This window comes from Hippocampus zosterae, chromosome 9 (genome assembly GCF_025434085.1).
Source record: "Hippocampus zosterae strain Florida chromosome 9, ASM2543408v3, whole genome shotgun sequence".
NCBI lineage: Eukaryota > Metazoa > Chordata > Actinopteri > Syngnathiformes > Syngnathidae > Hippocampus > Hippocampus zosterae.
The window spans coordinates 20862175-20885534 of NC_067459.1; the positions used below are offsets into that span (position 1 = coordinate 20862175).

The following is a 23360-nucleotide window of genomic DNA, read 5'->3' on the forward strand; positions in this document are numbered from 1 at the left end:
TAGCATAAAAACATTCTATATACATTATAGTTAATGATCTTTCAGGGGAAACGTGATGACATCCAAAACATATCTGTAAAATTCTGTACACATTAGAAGCCTGCATTATCTCAGTGGAGTATTATTCTTTTTTTTGTGTTAAGTATTGATTGTGAACTGTTCCAGTGTGGCACAGATGCACGTGAGTTATTGTACTGTATTGATTGGTTTCTATAATTGTGATATAATAGTTGTGCAGGTATTAAGAGGTGGATCACTCAAGGCCAAGTTATTAAATGCGCTGTCTCGGTATACAATTGAAAGCCTTGTAGTTCCTGTATTTATTCCACTTTTAAATCAGCAGTAAAACAGTACATCAGTATAAAACTGGTTTGATGTTGGGAGTCTGAGAAAAAAAATATCCTAATAAATATCGTATTTTAAAATACCTATAATGGAGGTATACATAAACATGCCTCCAATTGCATTTGGATTCTAAGTCCTTTCCACTTCCTGTAGTGCCAGAAAAGACATCTGCTTTCTCCAGTCTTATCTACTTACTTGACTTTAAAGTACTTTTATATTTCCTGTGGACAACCGAGACACATAAAATGTAAGCATTTATCAAGAAATACCAATCACAGTCGAGACTATTGAAAAGATTTGCGTATTTATTCAGTGGGACCTTCCAAGTTACAGCAGAGGAAACTGAACATTTCTAACCCACAATTCAGGAAGTCATTCGACCTTAAAATGTCCGATTATGTTGTCACCAAATACATTAGAACCAACACAATATGTTGTATGATAAATTAGAAGTATTTGACAACCCTTAAAAGTTGAGCCTGACACGGGATGAGACATTAATGGATAAGGCCCCAAAACCAACAGTACATCCCAACGACTCTCAATTTAGTGGCATAGCATTGTCCGCTTGCATTTGTTGGAGTAAGCAAACTAGAGGCATGACAGATTTTTGTCACGTCAAATTTTTACCCCCCAAAAAATGAAGCCAAGTGTTTAAACCAAACAGAAAAAAACAGAACTGAATTCAGCAATTTAAGATTGGTGGCAGTTGAAAAGTGACAACAAATGTTTATGCTTGACAAATAGGGGTAAAAAAAAGCCTAAAGTTCTGAAGGTTAAAAAATTGTTCCTATCTTCATTTAGGCTCAGGTAACTAAAAATAGACTTTATGCTTAAGGAACATGAATGGAATATTGTGGCTGGTGTTCCGGAAGGTAGGTGTACTGATTTGACCCCCGCTTAGGACATCATTCAAATTGTCTTTTTTTTTCCTTCTTTGATCCTGACTACCTGACTTTTTTTTGGAGTGGGGTGGGGGGTGGCTGCTCGTGTTGCTATCTCACATTAACCTCCCTTTTTCAATTGTGCATTATCATAAAGATTAACGCCCCCCCCCTTTTTTTTTACAACTGTGACAAAGTTTTGGCAACAAATGTGAGTCAGATTAATGGAAACATATGAACAAGTCAACCAATGCAAGTTATGTTTGATTAGATGGATGAAATGATAAAACGAGGAAAAATCACTCGCGTCAAGACTTGAAAACCAGTCAACAGTTCCATGTCTCTATTGCACATAAAACCTCCATCCACGCCTTTCCAGTATGCAAACAAAGGTAAGTTAAGTGTCATTTGTGTTACCATCGCTTACATCCTATCAAACTCAAAATGTTCAAATTAAAGTTGCAGTGTACTATCTTAAATAGGTTCATATTTACGAGAACGTGTATGTGTACTGTTTCATCAAGAGGAGAGAGCCTACCTCTCTTGCCGCTTCGTGCTACAGGTTGTTCCAGTGCAGGTAAAAGAGCAAACCGGACTCGTAGTACCCACTTGTTTTCTGGGTTGCAATGATGAATGTTCAATTATGTGAATACAAAATCAAATGATGTGAAACAATGAAAATGAACAGAGAGAAACAAATGACAGGAGAAGGTACAGTGAAGCGGAACGGGCACTTCTTGAATCACTTCTTCCTCTGTCTGGTGTGACGTTCATCCGTTGCCTTTGGACGTCTGTTTCAATTTCAAGAAACGCCGATTATTCCTTCCCACCACACTTACGATATCTGCAGAGCAGTGGAAGATGGTAGCTTGACTGTGAAGCGGTTTTCAAGGGTTTTATACCTCCTCCCGATTCTGACCTGCAGTCAGATCAACACTTCCAAGTGGAAGCAAATATAAATGGCGTCAAAGCCAAAAGCCCAATTCTCCTCGGTCCTCATCTCCAGTCTTCAATACCGTCGCAGTAGCAGTTCCTGGAACCTAACCTCAGCGTTGATTAGAAAGAAACACCGCTGTGAAGTATTAATACTCTTGGCACCCAGTCTTAAAGTGCTTGAGAGACAATATGGTGGCGCACAGAGAGAAACAAGTACTCTCCCAGTTCTCTCCTCCACAGCCAAGGCAAGCACATATGTTGCAGGACATGGTGTGATTTTTAGAGGGGCAGAAAAAAAAAAGGGGCTGTGTGAGGCGGTTAATAGGTAGCAGGCCCCGCGGCGGTTGCTTCATTGGCTCGGCTCAGCTCGCAGTCGCCCGAGCCATCAAGTCCTCGAGCGCCTTGTCTTGATCATTGTTGTGGACCAGCAGCACCTCTTTGATGGCCTCCCGCTCGAATCCCATCTCACCAAATCTTGACATCAGCTCAAGGAATTGCAGCGCCTGAGGAGAAGGGAGAAGAAACACGACTTAAAAGCTGTGATTGACAGCAATGGAATGACACTGGTCAACATTCACAAAGACAAATCATCTTGAAATAATTCGGCCAACCACTGTCCACAAAAGGACCAACCTTTGCTTCTGAGCACTGGTACAGCTCTAAGCATTCCTCCACCGCGCCTACATCAAAGCCCCGCTCACACAGACGTCCATGGACGAAGAGATAATCCAGCACCTTGGACAACGAGGACATGGTCATTATAAGAGACATGTGGCATCTGACAGCCGATTAAGCTGTGCGAGCTCCGTTTTATCGGCACGATTCACTGCAGACAATATCAACTTGTATTTTGAGCGCATTCATTTAATGGCGTGACTGATGATGGGACTGTTGGGTCACACCTGCTCCACATTCTGCCCTTGTCGCTGCATGGCCCGAAGAACGCCCTCATAGGAATAACCCATGCCCACAAGGGTTTCCACACACTGGCGCTCACCAGGGGTCATGCTTAGCAAGGCTCCTCCGCATGGCAAGCCAGCCGAACCTGACCCCGAGTTTACCTTGGAATCAAGATGAGAAGAATAGCAATGAGGTCGAGGATGGAACTCTTCATCCATAAGCAATTTACGTGAGCTCACCTGTTTTGGTCCACCGCCCTTAGAAACGCTGAGGTGCTCTGGAGCGACGATAACTTGGGATTTGGGTTTGATCGGGGGGCTGCCATTGGGTAGGTTCCGTCGGGGACAAGGCGTGGGCGCGTTGCGGGCGCTGTACCGAACCGGCTCGGGATCCCCAGAATCCGACAGCTTGGGAAAGCTCAGAGAGCGGATGTTGCAGGGTCGATCCTCCGCTTCGACAGCCGATTTCGAATGTTGCCCAACTCCGTCCATATCCATCAAGGCAACCAAGCCATTTGGTTTATGGGCAAAACCCGGTTTCGCGGGAAGGCTGGTGTTGGTGGGAGGCGATGGGGTGTTTCGACACGAAGCTGGCCCTTGCTGGGATCCAACCGGAGGGGATACAGACGAAGCGGGTTGAGGCTGGCTCTGGAGAATGTTCCGAAGCTCCTCTTTATCATCCAATGTTTTAAGCTCCAGCTTGTCAAAGGGGTCCTCTTCCCGCTCAAAGTCCGCAAGGTTGAGGCCGTGTGCCTGAGGAATGCTGGGCTGGATTTTCCTCGGACCAAGACTTGGAGCAGGCAGAGGAGTGAGTATGGCGTCATGGCTCATTCCTGCCAGAATAGGGTTCATTGCTGGTGGCGGAGGGTCGTGGTCTTCAACAGCAGATGGGGCTTTCTTCCCTCCAGCCCCATTCACGTCCTCAGACTGAGACACGCTTTCGCGATTTTCCGCTTCCTCTTTCGCCGCGGCCTCTTTTGCTCGCGCCTCTGCTGCTCGTGCCTCGGCCAGCTCCGCGCCCCAGCGGACACTTAATTTCTCCAGAGAAAAGTCGTACTGTTGTGATCATAGAAAAAGGACACTGATGAGGGGGGAAAGGAGAGTAAAATGGAACACCATGATGTTCTCTTTCTATATTTTTGGAACATAAACAAATACAAAATAAAGCAGCAATTGTTTGTAGAAATCGGTGCAAAACGTTTTGCGGTGACGGGTCACAAATGGATTTACGTGGGCGGTTGAGCCACAAGATCGGTGTCACTCTACAGTAAAGACCATTACACACTGGCCATCTTTTCCCTCTTTCTTACCAACTCGCTGTCTTATATGCAAATTACTAGTGCAGGATGGGTGTGTGTTTTCGTTTTATGTACGGAGTGTGAAATGTAACACCCAAGACAAGCTTTCCATGCTCTTTTTGTATTGACAGAAATTGTCATATCACCTTAACACCGAAAGCCGCAATAGCTGTGTGAAACAACACATCAGCATGTTTTGTGTGAAAGGGACAGGCAAATAAACGCTGGCTCTGCAGTCACACCAATTTACCGGGGATGCAGTTTGAAAGTGGCTTGAATGACAAAATACCTGCGAGTCCACCAACAGAGAGGTGCAATCCGGCAGACAAAAGCCGACAGGTAGCCCCACCTTGGCAGGACAGCGAAACTTTTCATTAACCTTGAAGGGAACATCATCAAGGTAGCTGATGGGTCCTACGTGAAAAGACAAGATGTGCATAAGCTCACCGACATTGAAAGTTTTCATCAAATGTGAAGAGTTAAACAAGTCCTTACCATTGTTTTGTGCATCCGATAAAGACCTCCTTGTAGCCATTTAGATACTCTGGGTTGGGGGGTGGGGGAGATACGCATGTCGAAAGGATTAGTTCCATGAAAGAGTTGTGGAATAGCAGGAATTGCAGTATTTTGAACTAAAGGACAGGGATTAAAACTGGAAGAAAATACTTACTTTGTGTGCCACACGGGACATTGAGGCAAAATAATACATTTAAAAAGTATGACATTTTAACTGTCAAGTTTCATACACTCGACTTAACATCCAACTCTGACTGTAATGACCGCGTAAGCAAGGCAACTATATTTATACAACATGTTTCATACACAAGGGAACTCAGTGTGTTTTAACACAACCAAAAGCATTTACATCTAAAAGACATTTGCAGAGCAAAGAGAACAAAAGTAGCTTATTCAAAAGAACACACATTGGCAACATTGAAGCACATTTGCAACCAATGGATTTCAAGAAATGTAAAAGCAATGGAAACAAATAAAAACTAGCTTTCTAAAATGACAAAAAGATTGTACAATGAAATTGATTTTCAAAATGCTTAAATCTAGTTGCCTAAGTCAGAACTGTGCCGAAATATAGTTTCCTCAGCTTTAAGTTTTCTATTAAAATTAAATGAAATTACTGGTTTGTGATCTTGAACTCCCATAAATTCCCAATGAACGTTTCCAGCTTCAAATTCACAAAATTTTGCAACCCTCTGCTCAATTCCCCCTCTCAAACGGTTTTACACATTTTCCGCTGCTTTGAATATAAGCGCACATAATCCATTATTTGGTTAAGCAACAATGCCTGACTTAATTAACAAAGAAGCTACTGTTTACCCAAGTCCAGATATATTTTAATACAGTATACAGAAATACTATATATAAGACTTTAATGAGAATACTATAAATATATTTAAGTATTATTCATAGAACTTCAAGGAGAACACAGACATACATAATATATATTCGAAATTCTCTTGCGTAACATCGAGCTACAAGATTACTGATTGTAACTGATTGTAGCAGCCGTAGAAGATCCTACCATGTGAGGTAATAGTTCTTAGGAATGTATTTATGTAACCACTGTAGTATCATAATCAGGTTCTCGTTTGAATCAATCTCAACATTCATGTTAAGTTACACATGGGAGGTGTCAAAAGCGCCTTTGACAATATATCTACGACCACAGAAGCGCAGGAGTGTTACTTTTAATTCAGTATTATGAAAACTGAGAACAGTTTCGGCAATTAGTCGATTAGTGAAACTCTTCTCGAGCCTTCAATCACTAAGTGTGACTCACAGTAATCAACAAAAACATTAGCGCAAACACTCAAGTTATTGATTAGCAACCGGCTAAGCTATCATACGTTTCGCCACTCCAGTCTAAGATCGCTAACACCAACAGTCAATACACAACCGCAACTGCCGAATTGAATCCTGGTGGACAGGAGGATATCACATAATTTTGGAAAACTTGAACGCCTGACTGCTTTTCAATTTGGGGACAAGTCTCCAAAGCCATTGCTTTCGCAAGTGGCCCGACTTACACTGTTGCCACCGCCCCGCAACGAAACGGATCAAACAAAGATTGCTCTCACCTGTATCTGGCTTGTCTCGCTCTTACAAATATGACTTTATTTTTAGAAGTGTACAGTCTAAATTAGAATTATGATCGAAATATTTTATTTAATATGAAATATCTTTCCTCTTCTGCCCAGGGACGCCATCTTGATTTGTCCGGCTCCCTTCACTTCCGCTGGTTCCTGTCTGACGTCACTCACTCGCCTGACGTCAGGTATTTCTTCTTCGCCAATACTTTTTTTTCTTCTTCTTCATTGTCTTCTTCTCCTTCATGGGCTCTTCGATTTTTTTTCTCGTAGTTCCACCTTCACCTGGTCAGTGGTATGAATAGGGATTTTAACAAATTCAAATACAAAAGGAACTGATTCATCTTTGTGTCAAACATAAGGCATATTTGAAAATAAAGATGACCTTGACCTTGAAACGCAAGGCCTCGGGCACAGGTTTATTAAATGGCCCATTATCGCACATTGTCTGTCCACCTCTTGTATTGTATTGTGTTGTATTGGCGGACAATCTGTATTGCAATTGCAATCTTTCTTCACATTTAGCTGCTTTTAAAACAATTTCTTTGAAACAATCTATTTTGCATTGGATAATAGTTATGTCAATAGCTGCATTCAACTATTTTCATTGAGTTTTGATTTCAAAATTAAATTTGTTGTTAAAATGTTAAAATTTTGTTTCTTCATTTAGGTTGTGGGTATGCTGCCTATCCCGCCTGACTTTGGTTAACATTGGGTTAACATTGGTTAACCCACTATAGATAGTACACAAACAAGCATTCACACTCTGACATACATTTGAGAACACGTGGGTCAAATTTTTCACACGGGCCACATATTGATAGCTTGTTTTGAAATCAGAAGTCAATTAAGGAAAATATGATAAGAACACCTTTATTTGTCTCACAATGGAGAAATTTGCAGTACAGTATTGTAGTATATACAATAGTAGTATTGTTAATTGTTCAAATCATTTCAAATATTGTATTGGAGCAAATAAAAATGCTAGCAATATCTCAAACATATCAAAAGGGAAGACAATTAGCAATTTTAATAAAGTTTTCGAGAATGGCAGTTGATGAACGTGGTTCTCTTTATCAGGCCAAATAAAAACGTGCTCAACTCTTGTGCACTTAACATGTGAAACTAAAACTATTCAAACAAAAATGAATAGAAGGATTCTTTTTCTAAAAATCACTACATCTTTATTTCACGAAATGGCAAAGGGAAGCAAACAAGTTAATTATAAAATTAATGGAATTACAGTACTGTTTTATTGGCGTAAAATGTGAAACAACTAGACCAAGAAACAACTGAAAATATAATAAAATATATACTGTGTACACGCGGAAGAATTACTTAAATTATATCGTCACGGCGAGTTCACAATACCGTACGCAACCAGCAAAACGATCCATGTTCTGCTTCGAGTGCGCGCACGCAAGTCACGTTACGGACGTCGATGACGCGCCGCAGACACGCGCAATGGTAACCGGAAGCATCGTTGAGAGGAAAATAAATATCGATCAAAATCCCAGTTGGTCTTGAGGGTAATTTTCACCAGATGTCAATTCTTCGCCGTAGATTCGCATTCGATTGCCCTTAACACCACTGTCGTCGGAAGAAACGGTAGCGTGCAGGAAAAAACTGCCCCGTTTGACCGAAGTTGCTCGCTAACTGGTTTAGCTGACGTGGGGAGAAGTTGAGACTGCCAGAGAGCAGAGGGACAAACACAAACAAGCTGGGATCAGCTGAGCGCCTGTCCGAACCGAACCAGCGGCGCGGGGACATGTCACGGAGTGCGACTTTGTTCTTCCGAGCCCAAGAATGATCCACGGGAGACGGTGACTTCCACTGAAACCAGCTCCATGTACAATATCAACAGTGGCAACACAAAGAATTTCGGCAGCACCACACGAGGATCAGCCATAAGCAGGAGAAGAACATCCACGGCTCATGTCATCACAGTGTGTCACTTTAGCCAAGCACTACCAATGACTTTGTTGTCTAGTTCTCTGCTCTAACCTCACGATTACATATTGCGTTGCAGGAAGACAGGTAAACGCTCCTTTTCTTTCCTTGGCTTTTTGTTTGCACCAGGGAATCGAACCCAAGTCCCCAGATAGCTTTACACAGTACACCTTGTGAGCAATTCTTGTACATTTCCCGTCATGTATTTCTTTCCAGACGCGTGCCATAGCCAAATATACATGTCGCAGCACACCCCACCAAAAATAATCGCACGAAAAGTATTCTTTATATACATACGGTAATGATGTGAGGTGGTGGTCGTTGAAAGAGATTTTAAAATGTGGGTGGGTGGGGAAACACATAAAATAGCCTTAACGTTATGGTCTTCTCCGCACTTTTCTCTATTCCCGCAGGTGTCAGAAGTGGGATGAGCATGGCCCAACAAGCAACCCCTAGTTCCCAGAAGGCCCTGATGATGGAGTTGAAGTCGCTGCAGGAGCAGCCGGTGGAGGGCTTCCGTATCACTCTGGTTCATGAATCGGATCTCTACAATTGGGAAGTGGCCATCTTTGGGCCCCCGAACACCCTGTATGAGGGAGGCTACTTTAAGGTAGGAAACATTTGCTGCTACAAGAATGGACTAGTTGGTAACATGTCTGACACACGGTCCTGAGTTTTGGGGTTTGATTCTCGGCTCCTCAGTGTGTGAGGTTTGCATGTACCGTACTTTGGCTTCCTCACACATTTTGTAAACATTTTAAGAAAACCTTTATTCGTCTCGCAATGGAGAAATTCCCAATTCACAGCAGCAAAGTTATGAAAGGAAGAAGCAGAACAACAAAATACTCTCGCGGCGCCATTTTGAGGTCAAAATAACAAAAATAACACAACACATAGGACACAGACAGTCGTGAAATCTTTACCACTTTTCTGCATACACTTTGTTGTCTGAAGCAGTTATAGAAGAAAGAGGAGAGGATCAAAGTGTCCTTTCACCAGTGGATCAGCAGAGACGTCATGCTGAAAACGTGCACAAAATTTTGAAAGCAAACACTAAGCTGTAGCGTCCATTGACGAAAAGAGATTAGTTCACTTCTCCTGTCCCACGTAATCCGCTTCAAACTCCAAGCCGCGACTCCCAGTTCCACATCCCAATCGGCGCTTTTTTTCCAGTCAAAATGGACGTTTTTTATAATGTTCCAAATCCGTTGAGAAAAATTTTGGGTGGGGGTAAGGTCTGGTGTTATTTCTGGGCTGCCGGACTTACTTGTCTTCAGTAGACTCGGGACTCGTAATGTTTACAAATAAAGTTTGCCAGCATCCATTTTGAATAGCGTTTTTTCTCACGAAGCGCGAGTTTGTCTTTACTTCATATATGGGCTAAAACCAACATCTTACTTGTGATTGGTCGCTATATCGGCAAATGCAGAATCACAACCGATGCGTGTTCGCCTTCCTAAATCCCTTTCCCACAAATTCTGAATGGTTTTGCACCAGGGATGTGGTGTATTGAAATTACTCGTGTATTTAGTCTGTATTAAACAAAATGCCCCTTTTAAAAGGGGGGACCGGAGGGTGTGTTCCAACTACAGAGGGATCACACTCCTCAGCCTCCCTGGTAAGGTCTATTCAGGGGTGCTGGAGAGGAGGGTCCGTCAGGAAGTCGAGCCTCAGATTGAGGAGGAGCAGTGTGGTTTTCGTCCCGGCCGTGGAACAGTGGACCAGCTCTACACCCTTAGCAGGGTCCTTGAGGGTATGTGGGAATTCGCCCAACCAGTCTACATGTGTTTTGTGGACTTGGAGAAGGCGTTTGACCGTGTCCCTCGGGGAGTTCTGTGGGGGGTGCTTCGTGGGTATGGGGTACCGAATCCCCTGATACGGGCTGTTCGGTCACTATACCACCGATGTCAGAGTTTGGTTCGCATTGCCGGCAGTAAGTCGGAATCGTTTCCAGTGGAGGTAGGACTCCGCCAAGGCTGCCCTTTGTCGCCGATTCTGTTCATAACCTTTATGGACAGAATTTCTAGGCGCAGCCGAAGCGTTGAGGGGGTCCGTTTTGGGGGCCTCAGTATTTCATCCCTGCTTTTTGCAGATGATGTGGTGCTGTTGGCTCCTTCAAACAGGGCTCTCCAACTCTCACTGGAGCGTTTCGCAGCCGAGTGTGAAGCGGTTGGGATGAAGATCAGCACCTCCAAATCTGAAACCATGGTCCTCAGTCGGAAAAGGGTGGAGTGCCCCCTCCGGGTCGGGGAGGAGATCTTACCCCAAGTGGAGGAGTTCAAGTATCTTGGGGTCTTGTTCACGAGTGGGGGTAGGAGGGAGCGGGAGATCGACAGGCGGATCGGTGCAGCGTCTGCTGTGATGCGGACGTTGTATCGGTCTGTCGTGGTGAAGAAGGAGCTGAGCCAAAAGGCGAAGCTCTCAATTTACCGGTCGATCTACGTCCCAACCCTCACCTATGGTCACGAGCTATGGGTCGTGACCGAAAGAACGAGATCCCGGATACAAGCGGCTGAAATGAGTTTTCTTCGCAGGGTGTCCGGGCTCTCCCTTAGAGATAAGGTTAGAAGCTCGGTCATCCGGGAGGGGCTCAGAGTCGAGCCGCTTCTCCTCCACATCGAGAGGAGCCAGATGAGGTGGCTTGGGCATCTGATTCGGATGCCTCCTGAGCGCCTCCCCGGTGAGGTGTTCCGGTCATGTCCCACCGGGAGGAGACCCAGAGGAAGACCCAGGACACGCTGGAGAGACTATGTCACCCAGCTGGCCTGGGAACGCCTCGGGATCCCCCGGGGAGAGCTGGAAGAAGTAGCTAGGGAGAGGGAAGTCTGGGCTTCCCTGCTAAAGCTGTTGCCCCCGCGACCCGGCCCCGGATAAGCGGTAGATGATGGATGGATGGATGGATGGATAAACAAAATGCCGAATGTTATCGAGACTCGTGACGAAGCTAAAGTGCGGCCGGTTGATTAGAAAGCTGCTGGTGTCCCAGTAGGAACCAGTAAAGAGGAACCATTGAATACACTTCATCTTTCGCATGTTTAGTATAAAGTGCCAATTTTGTAAGCCAATAGGGAAATGGGATTTCAACAAAAATTGTCAAATTTTGTTGATTAAAATGAATGGTTTTAAGGCTTTAAAATCTCTAAAATCCATAAACTAATGTATGTACTCCAAATAAACTTCTACTTTTTTATGAAGTGTCAATTTTATATTCAACTAGAGCAGGGGTGCCCATTAGATGGATCCTGACCTACCGGTAGATCTAAGACAGGTCCCAAGTAGATCCGAGGAGTGTCAAGAAGAAAAAAAACAAACAACCATTTGTGTGTCTTTGTACATGTTAGTAATATATTTTTTGTGTTAATATACACTGCACACTAATCATCTTGTCAGTCTCATTTTCACCCAAAAAAATATTTAAAAAATAAAATAAAGCGGGTAAATCTTAAATTTGTGTGTGTGTGTGTGTGTGTGTGTGTGTGTGCGCGCGCGCCGGTAAGGGTAGATCCTGTGAGGTTAGTTGATCGAAAAGTAGATCTTCGATCCAAAAAGTTTGGGCACCCCTGAACTAGAGGATGGTATTTCAACAAAAAAAAAAACGTAACATTTTCTTGATAAAATTAATGGTTTTAAGGCTTTAAAATCTCAAAAACCCATTAGCTTCCGGGGGCCTTGCCCCCTGGACCTCACTGGGTGCACCTGGGTGCCCCAAATTGGTTATTTGTGACATATCGCAGCAGCACGTACAGTAATAACGATACACATTTTGACGTGAGTCGGATTTAAACAGTGTGTGTATGTTCACTCTTCCAGGCTCACATCAAGTTCCCAGTGGACTACCCGTATTTACCGCCAACCTTTCGTTTCATCACCAAGATGTGGCACCCCAACATCTATGAGGTATTTTTCTTACATGTCTTCCATCCTTTTTTTTTAGTCTGGCTGTGCACCTATCCACCGTGTCATGAAGCGGGCCCTGTGTTTTGTGTGCCGTTGTGCGACATGGTGTTTTCCCTCAGAATGGCGACGTGTGCATATCCATCCTGCACCCTCCGGTTGATGATCCGCAGAGCGGGGAGCTGCCGTCGGAAAGATGGAATCCGACCCAGAATGTCAGGTGGAGAAAAAAAAGCCTTTTTGCGTTTGTGACTCTGACGCTGAAGAATAATTAATCAACGGGGTAACCTGAAAGTTGCTCGTTTGTACTCGGGCTGCCACAAGCGACTGCTTTGCTGGTCGAGTAGTTACCGATTGGAGTTACAGCTCTTAAATAACCAGCGTTATCTTACAGCTTGAATTATTTCAGGTATATGTGTAAAGACAATTAAGATGATAGTACCAGAGAGAGACCAACCAGACTGCTTTAAGCAAACGTGGAAACTTGAAAAAGCCCTTCTATATTAAAAAAAAATCAATTGAGGTGGGTTAGCCTGATCACCTGCAAATCCTAATCATGGGTCAAAAGAGTTGCTTCTCAACGTATTGTCTCTACACTTGTGAAAGGACTTGCATTTTTTTGCCAACAACAGTGAAAATGCCAGAATGTGTTCTTCAACCTGTTTTAGCGAAAACCCATCGGAAGCATTCAGCAGTGCCAAAATCTAATTCTGGATGGTGTGCTTTTGTTTGCATGTTTTGTTTTTCTTTTGACTAGGACCATCCTGCTTAGCGTCATCTCTCTACTCAACGAGCCAAATACCTTTTCCCCTGCCAATGTGGACGCTTCGGTGATGTTTCGCAGATGGAGGGACAGCAAAGGCAAGGACAAAGAGTATGCAGAGATTATCAGGTAACGTTGCGTGCGTACCATTCGGCCATGTTCTGACATACACTGAGGATCTGCGCTATAATGCTGTCGATATACAAATGTGTGAAGTTTGTAATAACGCCTGTTGTGACACATCGAGGCGGCATATCGATAATATTGTAGAATTGAGACTTTGATTGACGTTAGCAAGTCAAGGCACCTTAATTCATTGACCGCATTTCATACACAAGATAACTCGGTGTTCTTCACATCATTAAAAGTACAACATTTAAGAGCATTTGCAAACAAAACAAAAAAGTTTGACTTTCAAAAGCAATTAAACAAAAAGTAACTTACTAAATGAAAGGTACAGTGCAAGGTCAAGATTTTCTGCTCCTAAAACTATTACTCATTATGTAATTACATAATTGCGTGTCATTTAATCGCAGAAAACAGGTGATGTCCACAGCGGCGGATGCCGATCGCGACGGCGTCAAGGTGCCAACCACGCTGGCGGAGTACTGTGTCCAGACCAGGGTTCCCTCTCAGGACAGTAGCTCAGACCTTCTCTACGATGACCTTTACGACGACGACATGGAGGAAGACGAGGAAGACGACGACGAGAGCGAGATGGAATCGATAGGCGAAGCCGGAGCGGTGGGTTCCGTGGAGGACGGCGAGACGTCCAACAGATGTTACGACAACCAGGATGACTCTGGTAACGAAGAGTCATGATGATCTGGATCGTTACTGCTCCTTGCCAACTCCCCGAATCCTTTACCTCGTTGTGTGTGTGTGTGTGTGTGTGTGTACAGTGGGGTCAAAGATCTACTGCCAAAAACTTTTCATCATCTATTAAACAATTAAATAGTCAAATAATGTCTCTCCAGTACTTTTTACGTAAGATTTAAAAAAAAAACATTGTTGTCGAGTCACCGTTTGCCTTAATTACTCGCGTGCACATCGTCTGTATTGCAGAAACAATTCGGTGTTTCTTCAACGTACCCTCTGTAATGTTTATGATTTTGATGTTGGAGGGGGGGGTTCTTGTCATTGAGGGCGATTGAGAAAACATCCTTATAAACGTTAAACTGGATAATGTGACATTTTTGGTTTGAAGATATTCTGGAGAAGCAACTGCTAATATGTATGCTCACTGACCACTTCATTAGGTACGCTTGCCCTCCGTAATTGAGATAGAATACACCAAATGAAAAAAAAATTATCTTTCCTTAAAATATGATAGTCAGGCTTAGTTTTGACCGACTGCAAATTTCATTACCGGTATCATTCGGATTACGATGCCAAATGTTGTCGATCTCTTTTATGATGCGTGGAAACGAAAAATTGATTTATGGTGAATTCGCTGGGTAACCAAAACTGTCTTTTCTGATGCAGCACCTCATCACATTTTGCAGAAGTGTTGAATGGTCGGCTTGATGAGTGCTGGTCAGTTGGACCGTTATCAAAATGATGACTGACGTTTATCTCTTCAAAGTAGCTTTGTCCACCAATTTCGTCAATAATATTTGATAAATGATGAAAACAACGACCTGGTCGGATTCTCCCCAGCCCCACTGTTCGTTGTCTGTCTGCTTTTGTGTTCGACGCCATCCCACGTCTCCCTTCTTGTCAGTTTTTTTTTTAATGTCCTCCTAAGCGTGTGTTGACTTTTCAAGGAATGAACGCGAAGATTGTGGCAAATGGACAAAGTGACAACGAACGACTAAGCCACCAGGGAGGTCGGCCAAGGGCAAGGTGTCTGACGGGAGTCTATTTGCTCACGTCTGCAATTTCGATGCAATCAGCAAAACTGTTGACGCAAAGCTCTGTGGTCAACAGCAGCGTCCATCACCAGTGATCCCTCAAAAGGGGTGCACAAGCTGAAGACTTTCTCTACACCCCCTCTCCGCCTCTTAAAAAAGCTCAGGGCCTCAATAGACTTTCACTGAGAGAGGAAAAAAGCAACAAGGGACGATGGTCACCTGGTTTTCTTTCCTTTTTTTTTTTAATGTATTAAGAGGGTAAATAGTAGCCTTCAGCCCCACAAAACAAGTGTTTACAAGTTTGACGTTGGTCCCAATTAAAGGTTCCTTTTCATCCCCAAATCATCAAAATCCAAACAAGCAGAGAATGTTTTGTTTTTTTTCCTTACGCCAGAGGTTGCTTACATGATGTTGTTGATGTGAAAATGTTACACTTTTACAACCCGACGCTTTCATGCTTGGATGCAACTTCAGTGACAATATGGCACCAGTCCGGTTTATCGGCTGTCAATCAAGACTAGCCCACACGCAGCTTGGTTTTTGCATTTGAATGAAAACGACCACCTTTCAGGCGTGCAATTACTTTTACGCGGCCGCTATTTGACTTTGGACACTGGCAGGGTTTGGTCTTGGTGCAGAGTTGCATCTCATGATTCGGTTTGCTCCCATGACTTTTTGTGTGTTTGCGGTGCAGAACATTTTAAGATGTGCCCAGAGGGCATTGGGCAAATCTGGCTGGATTTTATGCCAAGGAACTGAAGTTGTCTAATCACTTCATTTTCTTTAAAGTGGAGCAGCAGATTTCCAACGTGAAAACAAGGAGTGAAAATGTTTCCTCCTCTGCTGTGAAAACTCACAAGGACAAAAAGAGGAAATCAAGCTCCAAAGTGGATCGTGAATGGGACTCATTTTGCGACACTGCCTGACATTTTGTTATGTATTCCCCCCTGATGTGATTTTTTTCCCCCCCCACGCCCCGTGATGAGAACGTTTCACGTGTCTCATGCGTCTGTTGAATGTGAAGCTGTCCTCCAACCGCTTGCAAAGTCGACTTCTGTCATCAAATGACTCAAGCAACTTATGAGAATGTCATGAAAGCGACGTGGCCAATTGACGTGATAGGACTGATGTTTGACATTCTCTTAAAGCAGTGGAAGCTAACTGGTTTTCTGGTATTTTTTAAACTATTAGCCACATATGTGAGTGATTTCAAGAAAACAGGACGCTTTCTCCAAATTTCACCAAAATCAGACTGCAACTTAGTAGCACGTTCAACCCTATGGATGTAAAATGCTGTATTTGTTTGGCTTTTTCTTTATTTTGTCCACTCGGTATGTTATTGTTTTTGAGGATGCAAGTGTCACCGATAAAAATATTTCATCGTAACCAAAAAATGTCAATGTTTTGTCCGTGGCCAGGTAGTTTTGCTTTGAGCCCACAAGTCATATAAATACACTGTGCACGAGTCGCTGGTTTCTGAGGGGTTGAAATAAGGGTTGACTTGCAAAATGAGGCACAGTTGGTGTGGTAACATTTGAAATTCATCAATAAAACACTATGCTATTGAATGCTGTTTGTATACATCATGGTTTGACTTGACAAATTAATTTGAAAGGATGGTGAAAGGAGGCAACAGGCAGCATAGTGGTTAACATGTCTGTCTCATAATTCACAGCTCTTGGGCTCAAAAATTAGATCAGAGACTCTTCGATGGAGTTTGTATGTTCTCCCCATGCTTGAGGAAAAGGTTGAGATTTTCTTTTTCTCCCCGGCTTCCCTTGCAGTTGTGAGGTGTTAAAAAAAACGATTTGGGGCTATTAGTAAATTTATATACAGAGAGAAACATAAATGGGATGACTAACAAAGAAAACTGGGAATAGAGTACAATGATTGGTAAACATTGCACACAGCTCAGTAACATTAACAAAGGCCGCAGCACACAACGTATATTGTAATATATATTTTATTTTTTTATTTTCTATTTATACAGTAGTGTTCATATAATATCATATAATTAATTTAAAAAAACAAATCACAAAAATACATTCAAACAAATAAAGGCCTTAAAAGCAACTGTCACACTCACCAGCAAAATTACACATTCTGTAATTCAATACAAATTGCTGCTTTAAAATAGCGGAATAACATAACTTTTGTTGTTCTTATTTCTCCCGTGTGGTTATCGTGTCCAGCTGTGTGGTTAGATCTCGATTTAAACTTTCTAGTATGGGAAAAACTGTGCTTGAACCCTCTCCTCAATGAGGTCACTGCTTGTCCCGCTGAGCCTCCAAGTATCTGTGTGCTGCTCTCAGAGTGTCCTGCATGTCTTTGTGCTGGGCCAGATTGCAGGCGTCCTCCAACCGGGCCCAACGGTAGTTCTGGTGCTCACTGGACAAAGTGACCTTCGTCCCCGGGTCTCGGAGCTCGGCCAGCCAGTACAGCACCTCCTTGGGTCGGCCTCTGACCTCATAGCGAAGCTCCTTCAGGAATCCCTCGATTATCTGAAGATCCTCTGTGCCAAGCCCCGCCTCTTCCTTGGTCTCTCTATGAGCTGTGGTGAGGTCATCCTCACCTGGGTCCACGTGGCCTGATGGTGAACAAATGCTTTTCACTTAAACTCTGAGGTTTTGGAAATGTTCAAATAAATACTGTCTAAACATTTCAACAGGTAGTCACTTTTTATAAGTAGAGTATGCGTGTAAAGCTTTAGGAAAACACTATTACCACACTAAGAGTGCCATTGATGAGGGTAAAGCATGTTTTGTATTTTTTACCCTTGGGTGGGGTCCAGTGGTGCTCTCCATATGAGGTCTGCAAGAGGAGGTACTCGATAGGGTCGTGTGGAGGAGCACAACTTGCAAGACGTCGAAACACAATGAAGCCACAGGCTCGCAGCGCCATCTTGTGTTATAGAATAAGCTACACATTAGCGCGCATAAGAGCGAGGTTCAAAGTCGTCACGCTATGACAACTACAAGCAGGGCGACAATGCAATATTCACAGTTTCACACGTACCACAAAACGGTCATTCAACGCACTGCTTATTATTTTGATTGGACAGTAAATGTACATGAACGCACTGACGGGGCCGATCAGGTCCCTTTTTAGAATTTTGACCAGAGATATGAATGTAACCTTTGAGTAGCAGTAGTATAGATTTACTAAACCCTAAAATAGAAAAAAACAGTATGAGGTTGAATAAATTCACCAAATATTCAGCAATACCAAAAGCTAATTTCAGTTTCTCATTGTAAAGCGGAAGAATTTATTTTGCATAAAAAATTCCCGCTCAAAGTAACTGTACTTTTCGTTCTCGTTATCTGTCTGATCGAGCTTGTTGGATTAAACATGCTCGGTTTTCTTTGGTACTATGCACATTGCAGGCTTGAAGATATGCATCAAATTGTATATGGTAAAAAAGTCGTGAAACTTACGATTCAACTAGTGAGGTTTGCGTTTGCTTTCTCTTGGCTTGTTTCTTATCGGCATGAAGACACAGAGCACAAGTGCACCTCGAAAAAAGTCCGGGATGATGCGAGAACAGATGAAAAGGTTCTGCTTTGTTAAACTGCATCTAAAATAAAAATTATATATCTAATTTGAGTACACGTGCGTGCGTGCGTGTGTGTGTGTGTGTGTGTGTGTGTGTGTGTGTGTGTGTGTGTGTGGTTGTGTGCTGTGTCTGTTTAATGATTTTCCTGCTTTTTAAACAAAAAATAAATTAAACAACATAATAACTTATACTTGTACTACTTAATTAGGAGACTACTTAATTTTTTAGGTGAAATTTGACAAGCTATATAAAACATGTGAAAAATATATTTCGGTGATTAAGGAAGTCTATAAACACACATAAAGTCACTCACATCTTAACATTACCATCAACTAAAAATTCAGTTTCAATTGCTGCGGGTCAAACTGATGTGCCCTGGAAAGGATAGGCAAAAAAATCATGTTCATTTACCTAGATTTTAGTTTCCATCATCATTATCATCGTATATATTCTTGAATTTTCATCGACAACTAAAACAGCTAAAGCTGTTGTGCATGGAGGAAACAGAAGAGTGATAGAGAGTGTTGATAAGAGCCTCTGAAAGCAGCGTGTGTCTGAAGATAACAAATATGAGGCCTCCTTCCCACACAGTGTGGAGTTGTGAGCCATATATTTGCCGGGCTTCGCACAAGGTACACGGAGGAGCTGCTCAAGTTAAAAGTAAGGAGAGGTATTTTCATTCTCAAGCAAAATAATGACAAAAAAATTTACAATATAATAATTCTGGACAGGTAGACTGCTACATTCTGTATGTGTTTGCAGGACATATTTAAATGTAACCTCGTTGACAGTGCAGTAGTACATTGGCCTAACTCTGCTGTCGGCATAGTGGGTTCACTTCCCACTCAGTGATGATGTGAGTGGTTGTCTGTCTATAAAGTATGTGCCTTGTGTGTGACTGGCGGGCGTAGTCTGGCTTTTGCGTGAAGTTAGTTGGGATACGCTTCAGCTCTCCATGACGTTGAATAGGATGAATGATATTCAGGGTGTCCACAAAGTATGAGTACATACAGTCCGAGATTAGAGTGGCCCCCTCATTCGCCAGACCTTCAACCGCAATGCAGACCTATTCCATCGAGTTCATCTGAATTTTGCAAAGTGCATCAAATTATGCATTAAAAATGATGGAAATCATGTTGAAAATTTTATTTCTCAACATTACCATTGAATACAATTATTTTATTATAAGAGGTATATGATTTTATTTTACCATATACTCATACTTTATAGACACCTGTAGAAAAGCTAATAGAATTCTAGATCAAAAGACATTATTTTTTCATGGTCTTTCCCTCATGTTATGTAATTCCTCTAACAATTTGGCTGGAGGCTTCCTTACATGCAACTTTCATTCGTACTACTGTGTTTACTCAGCCTGCACTGAGTGCTCATTATTCCACTACATGAATGATTCTTGGGGGTCAGAGTCTCCTGCATCAAGATATTTATAGGATATCGTCACAAAGACTACACATGGAATTCTGGTTGTAGTTCTGGATGGATGGATGACAGCAGAATGCAATGTGTGTGATGTGGTTTACTTGTCTCTATAATGTAGGTCATGAATGGCGATGTCTCGGTAGTGAAGTTATTTTCTCGTTTGTGTGGGAGGAAAAAGGACATTTGCTGTAATTTTGCTCAGTTTTTAGTGTCTGCTCAATTATAAATGACTTTGCTTTTAAAAGCTTCAGTGGTGGATGGTCAGGGACAGCAAGGCCTTCTCTGCTTGCCTAAACAGGATCAGAAGCACCGACACACTTTGATAGCCCAAAATCTAATGTTTGTCTCCGATTTTTTCTTCCACCAATATTTCTTCCACCAATTTAATTGCATTTCCATGCCTATGGGGACTTTGCATTTTTATTAATTTGTTTTTCTGTTTTAACAGATTTCAGCCCCTATGCGCTGCCATATCGCTGCACCAGCAGTTCAAAATCAACAGTGATGTCATGTCACATGTTGCATTTGCTTTAAAATGCATCGCACTCACCAGAGGAGCTGATTATTAAACATATTATTACATATCGATCGCTAGTTGAAGTTGTCTGTAACAACTTTTGCTCTGAAAAAAACAATCTGAGGATAGAAAAAGGCTGACATCATCAAGGGCCAACTCGCTTGCCGCAGCTGACACTGAAGACAAACATGAAATCAGATTGATTATAGATAGATTATATGTCCTTTCATTTCTAATAAAATTGAAGTTGGGGCATCACGACAGATTCTGAAAGTCCTGGGCGGAGTACACTGTCATAGGAGCACATACGACCGAGGCTGAAATCTCATTGGCCAATTGAAAGCTAACATCCCCAACTGACGGCTTTACAGCCAAGACCGTCACTTCAAAATGAAGAAAATACTGTGAAGAAAGAAAATACAAAGTATAAAAAAAATATCCTGGCGAATAAATTACCACAATTTCCTGAAGGACATTTCATCATTCAAATTGTAAATGTAGATCACTGCCTCTGATGGTGTTTAGCCTGACCTCCCATGACCGTCACCACTGCAGTAAATAAAAGTAGACATACAAGCTTGTAAATACTGTTCCAAAATATAATTACGACTATTTCTGCAGAGCCATGGAGATGAATGAGCCACGGGAAGGGCGCCATTTTGTGGGGAAGAGAGACGACTTGATGAACGCAAAGCGCACATTCAAAACACTGGAGGGTCGGGATGTGCTGATCCTCTACCACCAGGGAGGCTTCTATGCTTTGGACTCTTACTGCTATCGTGAGTGCACTTTTTGCAGTGGAGACGTCAATCAAGTTGCTTCGAGAGATGCCATTGCAAATCTGATAGAGTCATAACAAATTTTTATTTTTTTTAAACTCACGCCAGACTCTTGCTTGTTGATGATGTATCAGTTGGTTGATTTGTTTTGGAATACTGTATTCACCTTTTCTGATCATCTACCTTTTTGAATAGATGCTGGTGGAAAACTGCAGACTGGAGACATTGAAGTGAGACTTGGAGCTTCTTTCTAAGATATGCAGACACAATCTCATTTGTACAAGATTTGCCTCTCACGTGTGCTCATCAGCAAAAGGAAAAAAAAAAGCAAGTTAGATGAGTTTTTTTTTTCTCACCACACAGGAAATAGGTGGCACGCTGTGCATAATTTGCCCCAAACACAAGTACAAGATTTCTCTCGCCACAGGGGAAGGTTTATGCAAGACCATAGACAAGACCCAAAAGCCACCTATGCCCAAATGGTTCTCAAAAGGAGTGAAGCAGCGGGTCCACACAGTGACAGATACCAACGGGGACGTCTATGTGGAGCTCTCGAAGATGCCCGGATGGATCGAGTCAGACTACTACCAGGGAGAAGAGGGCAAAGAAAAAAGGGCCAAAGCTGAGGCCGAGGCTGAGGCCGATGAGGGGATGGAATCCTCTTAATCAGAATCAGAATCAGAATCAGAATCAGAATGGAAACATGACTTCTGACCTCCTCTGCGTGGGGGTTGCATATGCATGGAGACTGTGTAAAATAATGTTCCTTTACTTTCATTTCATTGGCTGTCTTAGAGACACCATGTATAGAGCTCATCACTCAACTTTTATGCATCTTCATTCTCCTCATGCATACTGCTTATTCACTGAATTGATGGGATCCAATGACTTATATGATCTATAAGGTGAAAAATGGTCTCTTCCTGTGTGAGTACGTTAATTAAAAACATACAGCCAGTATTGTAGTCATGGCAATCATAATGATATGTGTCTTAGGATCCGTAGCAGTGATGTGATGAATTGCCTCGGTATCGTGTACGGCTCGGAAATGTGCTTGCAAAATGTTTTATTTGATGGGCTGATCTCTAGCGAGTTTATGATTATGTGACACTTTGAATACAATCAAGATTTGGGGCCTGGGTTGTTGAGGGCATGCAGCGGACCACAGTCAAAAAGTTAAGGCATGTGAAATATTGCCGTGTAATTATGTTGTCAAATTCATGGTTCACGAAGGGCTGCAGCGCTTAGCTGGTATTTTGAGGTCAGTCTGGAGGAGAGCTAAAGACAACAGATGGGAGGATACGGCCTAAGACGTTTGACTGCATGTAGTGCTGCTATGAATAACACAAGAGGCTAATTAGACCTTTAGGATTTTGTTCTTTAATAAAAATGTAGTGGAAGCACAGGAGACTATTTCTAGAGGAATGGCCAGATGTTATTATCACATTTAAAAGGTCCACGAGGGCTATTTTATATTTCATTTCTTGATCAGCTAATGGTCTTCACTTTGTCATTCCTGTATGTTACCTTTTTGGCCATATCTTGAGCTATGTGTCCATACGTAGGACCAGGTCTGATCCAACCCGTAGGGCTGGAGGTACGTGGTGAGGAGGGGGTGGGGGGCTGAGCAGTGCTCGTCACACTTTTTTGGGTCAGAATTTTTTTGTAGTGAGATTTTGTTTAATGAGATTTTTTTGCAGCTTTTTGTCAGAAGTTTCAGCATGTGTGAGTTTTTTTTCTTTTCATTTTTTGCTGTGTGAGGGAGGTTCATTCGTCAGTCTGTGTGTGTGTTTTTTTGGTTGGAATCTGAGATTGTGTTAGAGGGGGGGTTCGTGAGTGTGAGAGCTTATTTTTGTGTGAGATGTAAATGTTATTATTTGGCCCCTACATCTGTAGTCAATTGTGATGGTGAAAGCTCCCCTTTTCCCCATTAACCCTAAGCTACATAAACCATCAGTAAATTAGAGCTCTGCACGCTCGTTGAGTCTTTGCTGAGTCAAGCAACTGCTTCAACCCCCCCCCCCCCCCCACACACACATCTCTCTCTCTCTCCGTCTCTCTCTCCGTCTCTCTCTCTGTCTCTCTCTCTCTCTCCCTCTCTCCGTCTCTCTCTCCGTCTCTCTCTCTGTCTTTCTCTGTCTCTCTCT

General features: G+C 42.7%; 4 protein-coding genes across 8 annotated transcripts; 2 read left to right on the plus strand and 2 right to left on the minus strand.

Moving 5' to 3' along the window:
• Window positions 1-1736: 1736 nt before the first annotated feature.
• ubap1 (ubiquitin associated protein 1) lies at window positions 1737-6759 on the minus strand. The gene is made up of 7 exons (XM_052076739.1): window positions 6456-6759; window positions 4858-4906; window positions 4652-4776; window positions 3305-4120; window positions 3068-3226; window positions 2799-2900; window positions 1737-2668 (listed from the first exon to the last, which is right to left on the minus strand). Exons 2-7 carry the CDS (start codon window positions 4895-4897, stop codon window positions 2528-2530), a joined length of 1383 nt encoding a protein of 460 aa, XP_051932699.1. The 5' UTR covers window positions 4898-4906; window positions 6456-6759; the 3' UTR covers window positions 1737-2527.
• Window positions 6760-7893: 1134 nt separating this feature from the next.
• Window positions 7894-16492, plus strand: ube2r2 (ubiquitin-conjugating enzyme E2R 2). 4 transcript variants are annotated; one of them, XM_052076751.1, is made up of 6 exons: window positions 7894-8501; window positions 8828-9024; window positions 12225-12311; window positions 12431-12528; window positions 13066-13200; window positions 13608-16492. In XM_052076751.1, the coding sequence occupies exons 2-6, from the start codon at window positions 8842-8844 to the stop codon at window positions 13891-13893; spliced, it is 789 nt and encodes a 262-aa protein (XP_051932711.1). In that variant the 5' UTR covers window positions 7894-8501; window positions 8828-8841; the 3' UTR covers window positions 13894-16492. The 4 variants fall into 4 exon arrangements, with proteins under 4 accessions (XP_051932711.1, XP_051932710.1, XP_051932712.1 ...); XM_052076750.1 differs by having other exon boundaries at window positions 8835-9024; XM_052076752.1 differs by having other exon boundaries at window positions 8838-9024.
• Window positions 16493-17141: 649 nt separating this feature from the next.
• On the minus strand, window positions 17142-19013 carry nudt2 (nudix (nucleoside diphosphate linked moiety X)-type motif 2). Of its 2 annotated transcripts, XM_052076754.1 has the most exons (4): window positions 18889-18994; window positions 18359-18498; window positions 17699-17825; window positions 17142-17511 (listed from the first exon to the last, which is right to left on the minus strand). In XM_052076754.1, exons 3-4 carry the CDS (start codon window positions 17823-17825, stop codon window positions 17189-17191), a joined length of 450 nt encoding a protein of 149 aa, XP_051932714.1. In that variant the 5' UTR covers window positions 18359-18498; window positions 18889-18994; the 3' UTR covers window positions 17142-17188. The 2 variants fall into 2 exon arrangements, with proteins under 2 accessions (XP_051932714.1, XP_051932715.1); XM_052076755.1 differs by lacking the exon at window positions 18359-18498 and having other exon boundaries at window positions 18889-19013.
• Window positions 19014-19031: 18 nt separating this feature from the next.
• Window positions 19032-21879, plus strand: rfesd (Rieske (Fe-S) domain containing). Its single transcript, XM_052076753.1, has 4 exons — window positions 19032-19147; window positions 21056-21213; window positions 21409-21443; window positions 21577-21879. The coding sequence occupies exons 1-4, from the start codon at window positions 19047-19049 to the stop codon at window positions 21877-21879; spliced, it is 597 nt and encodes a 198-aa protein (XP_051932713.1). The 5' UTR covers window positions 19032-19046.
• Window positions 21880-23360: the final 1481 nt, after the last annotated feature.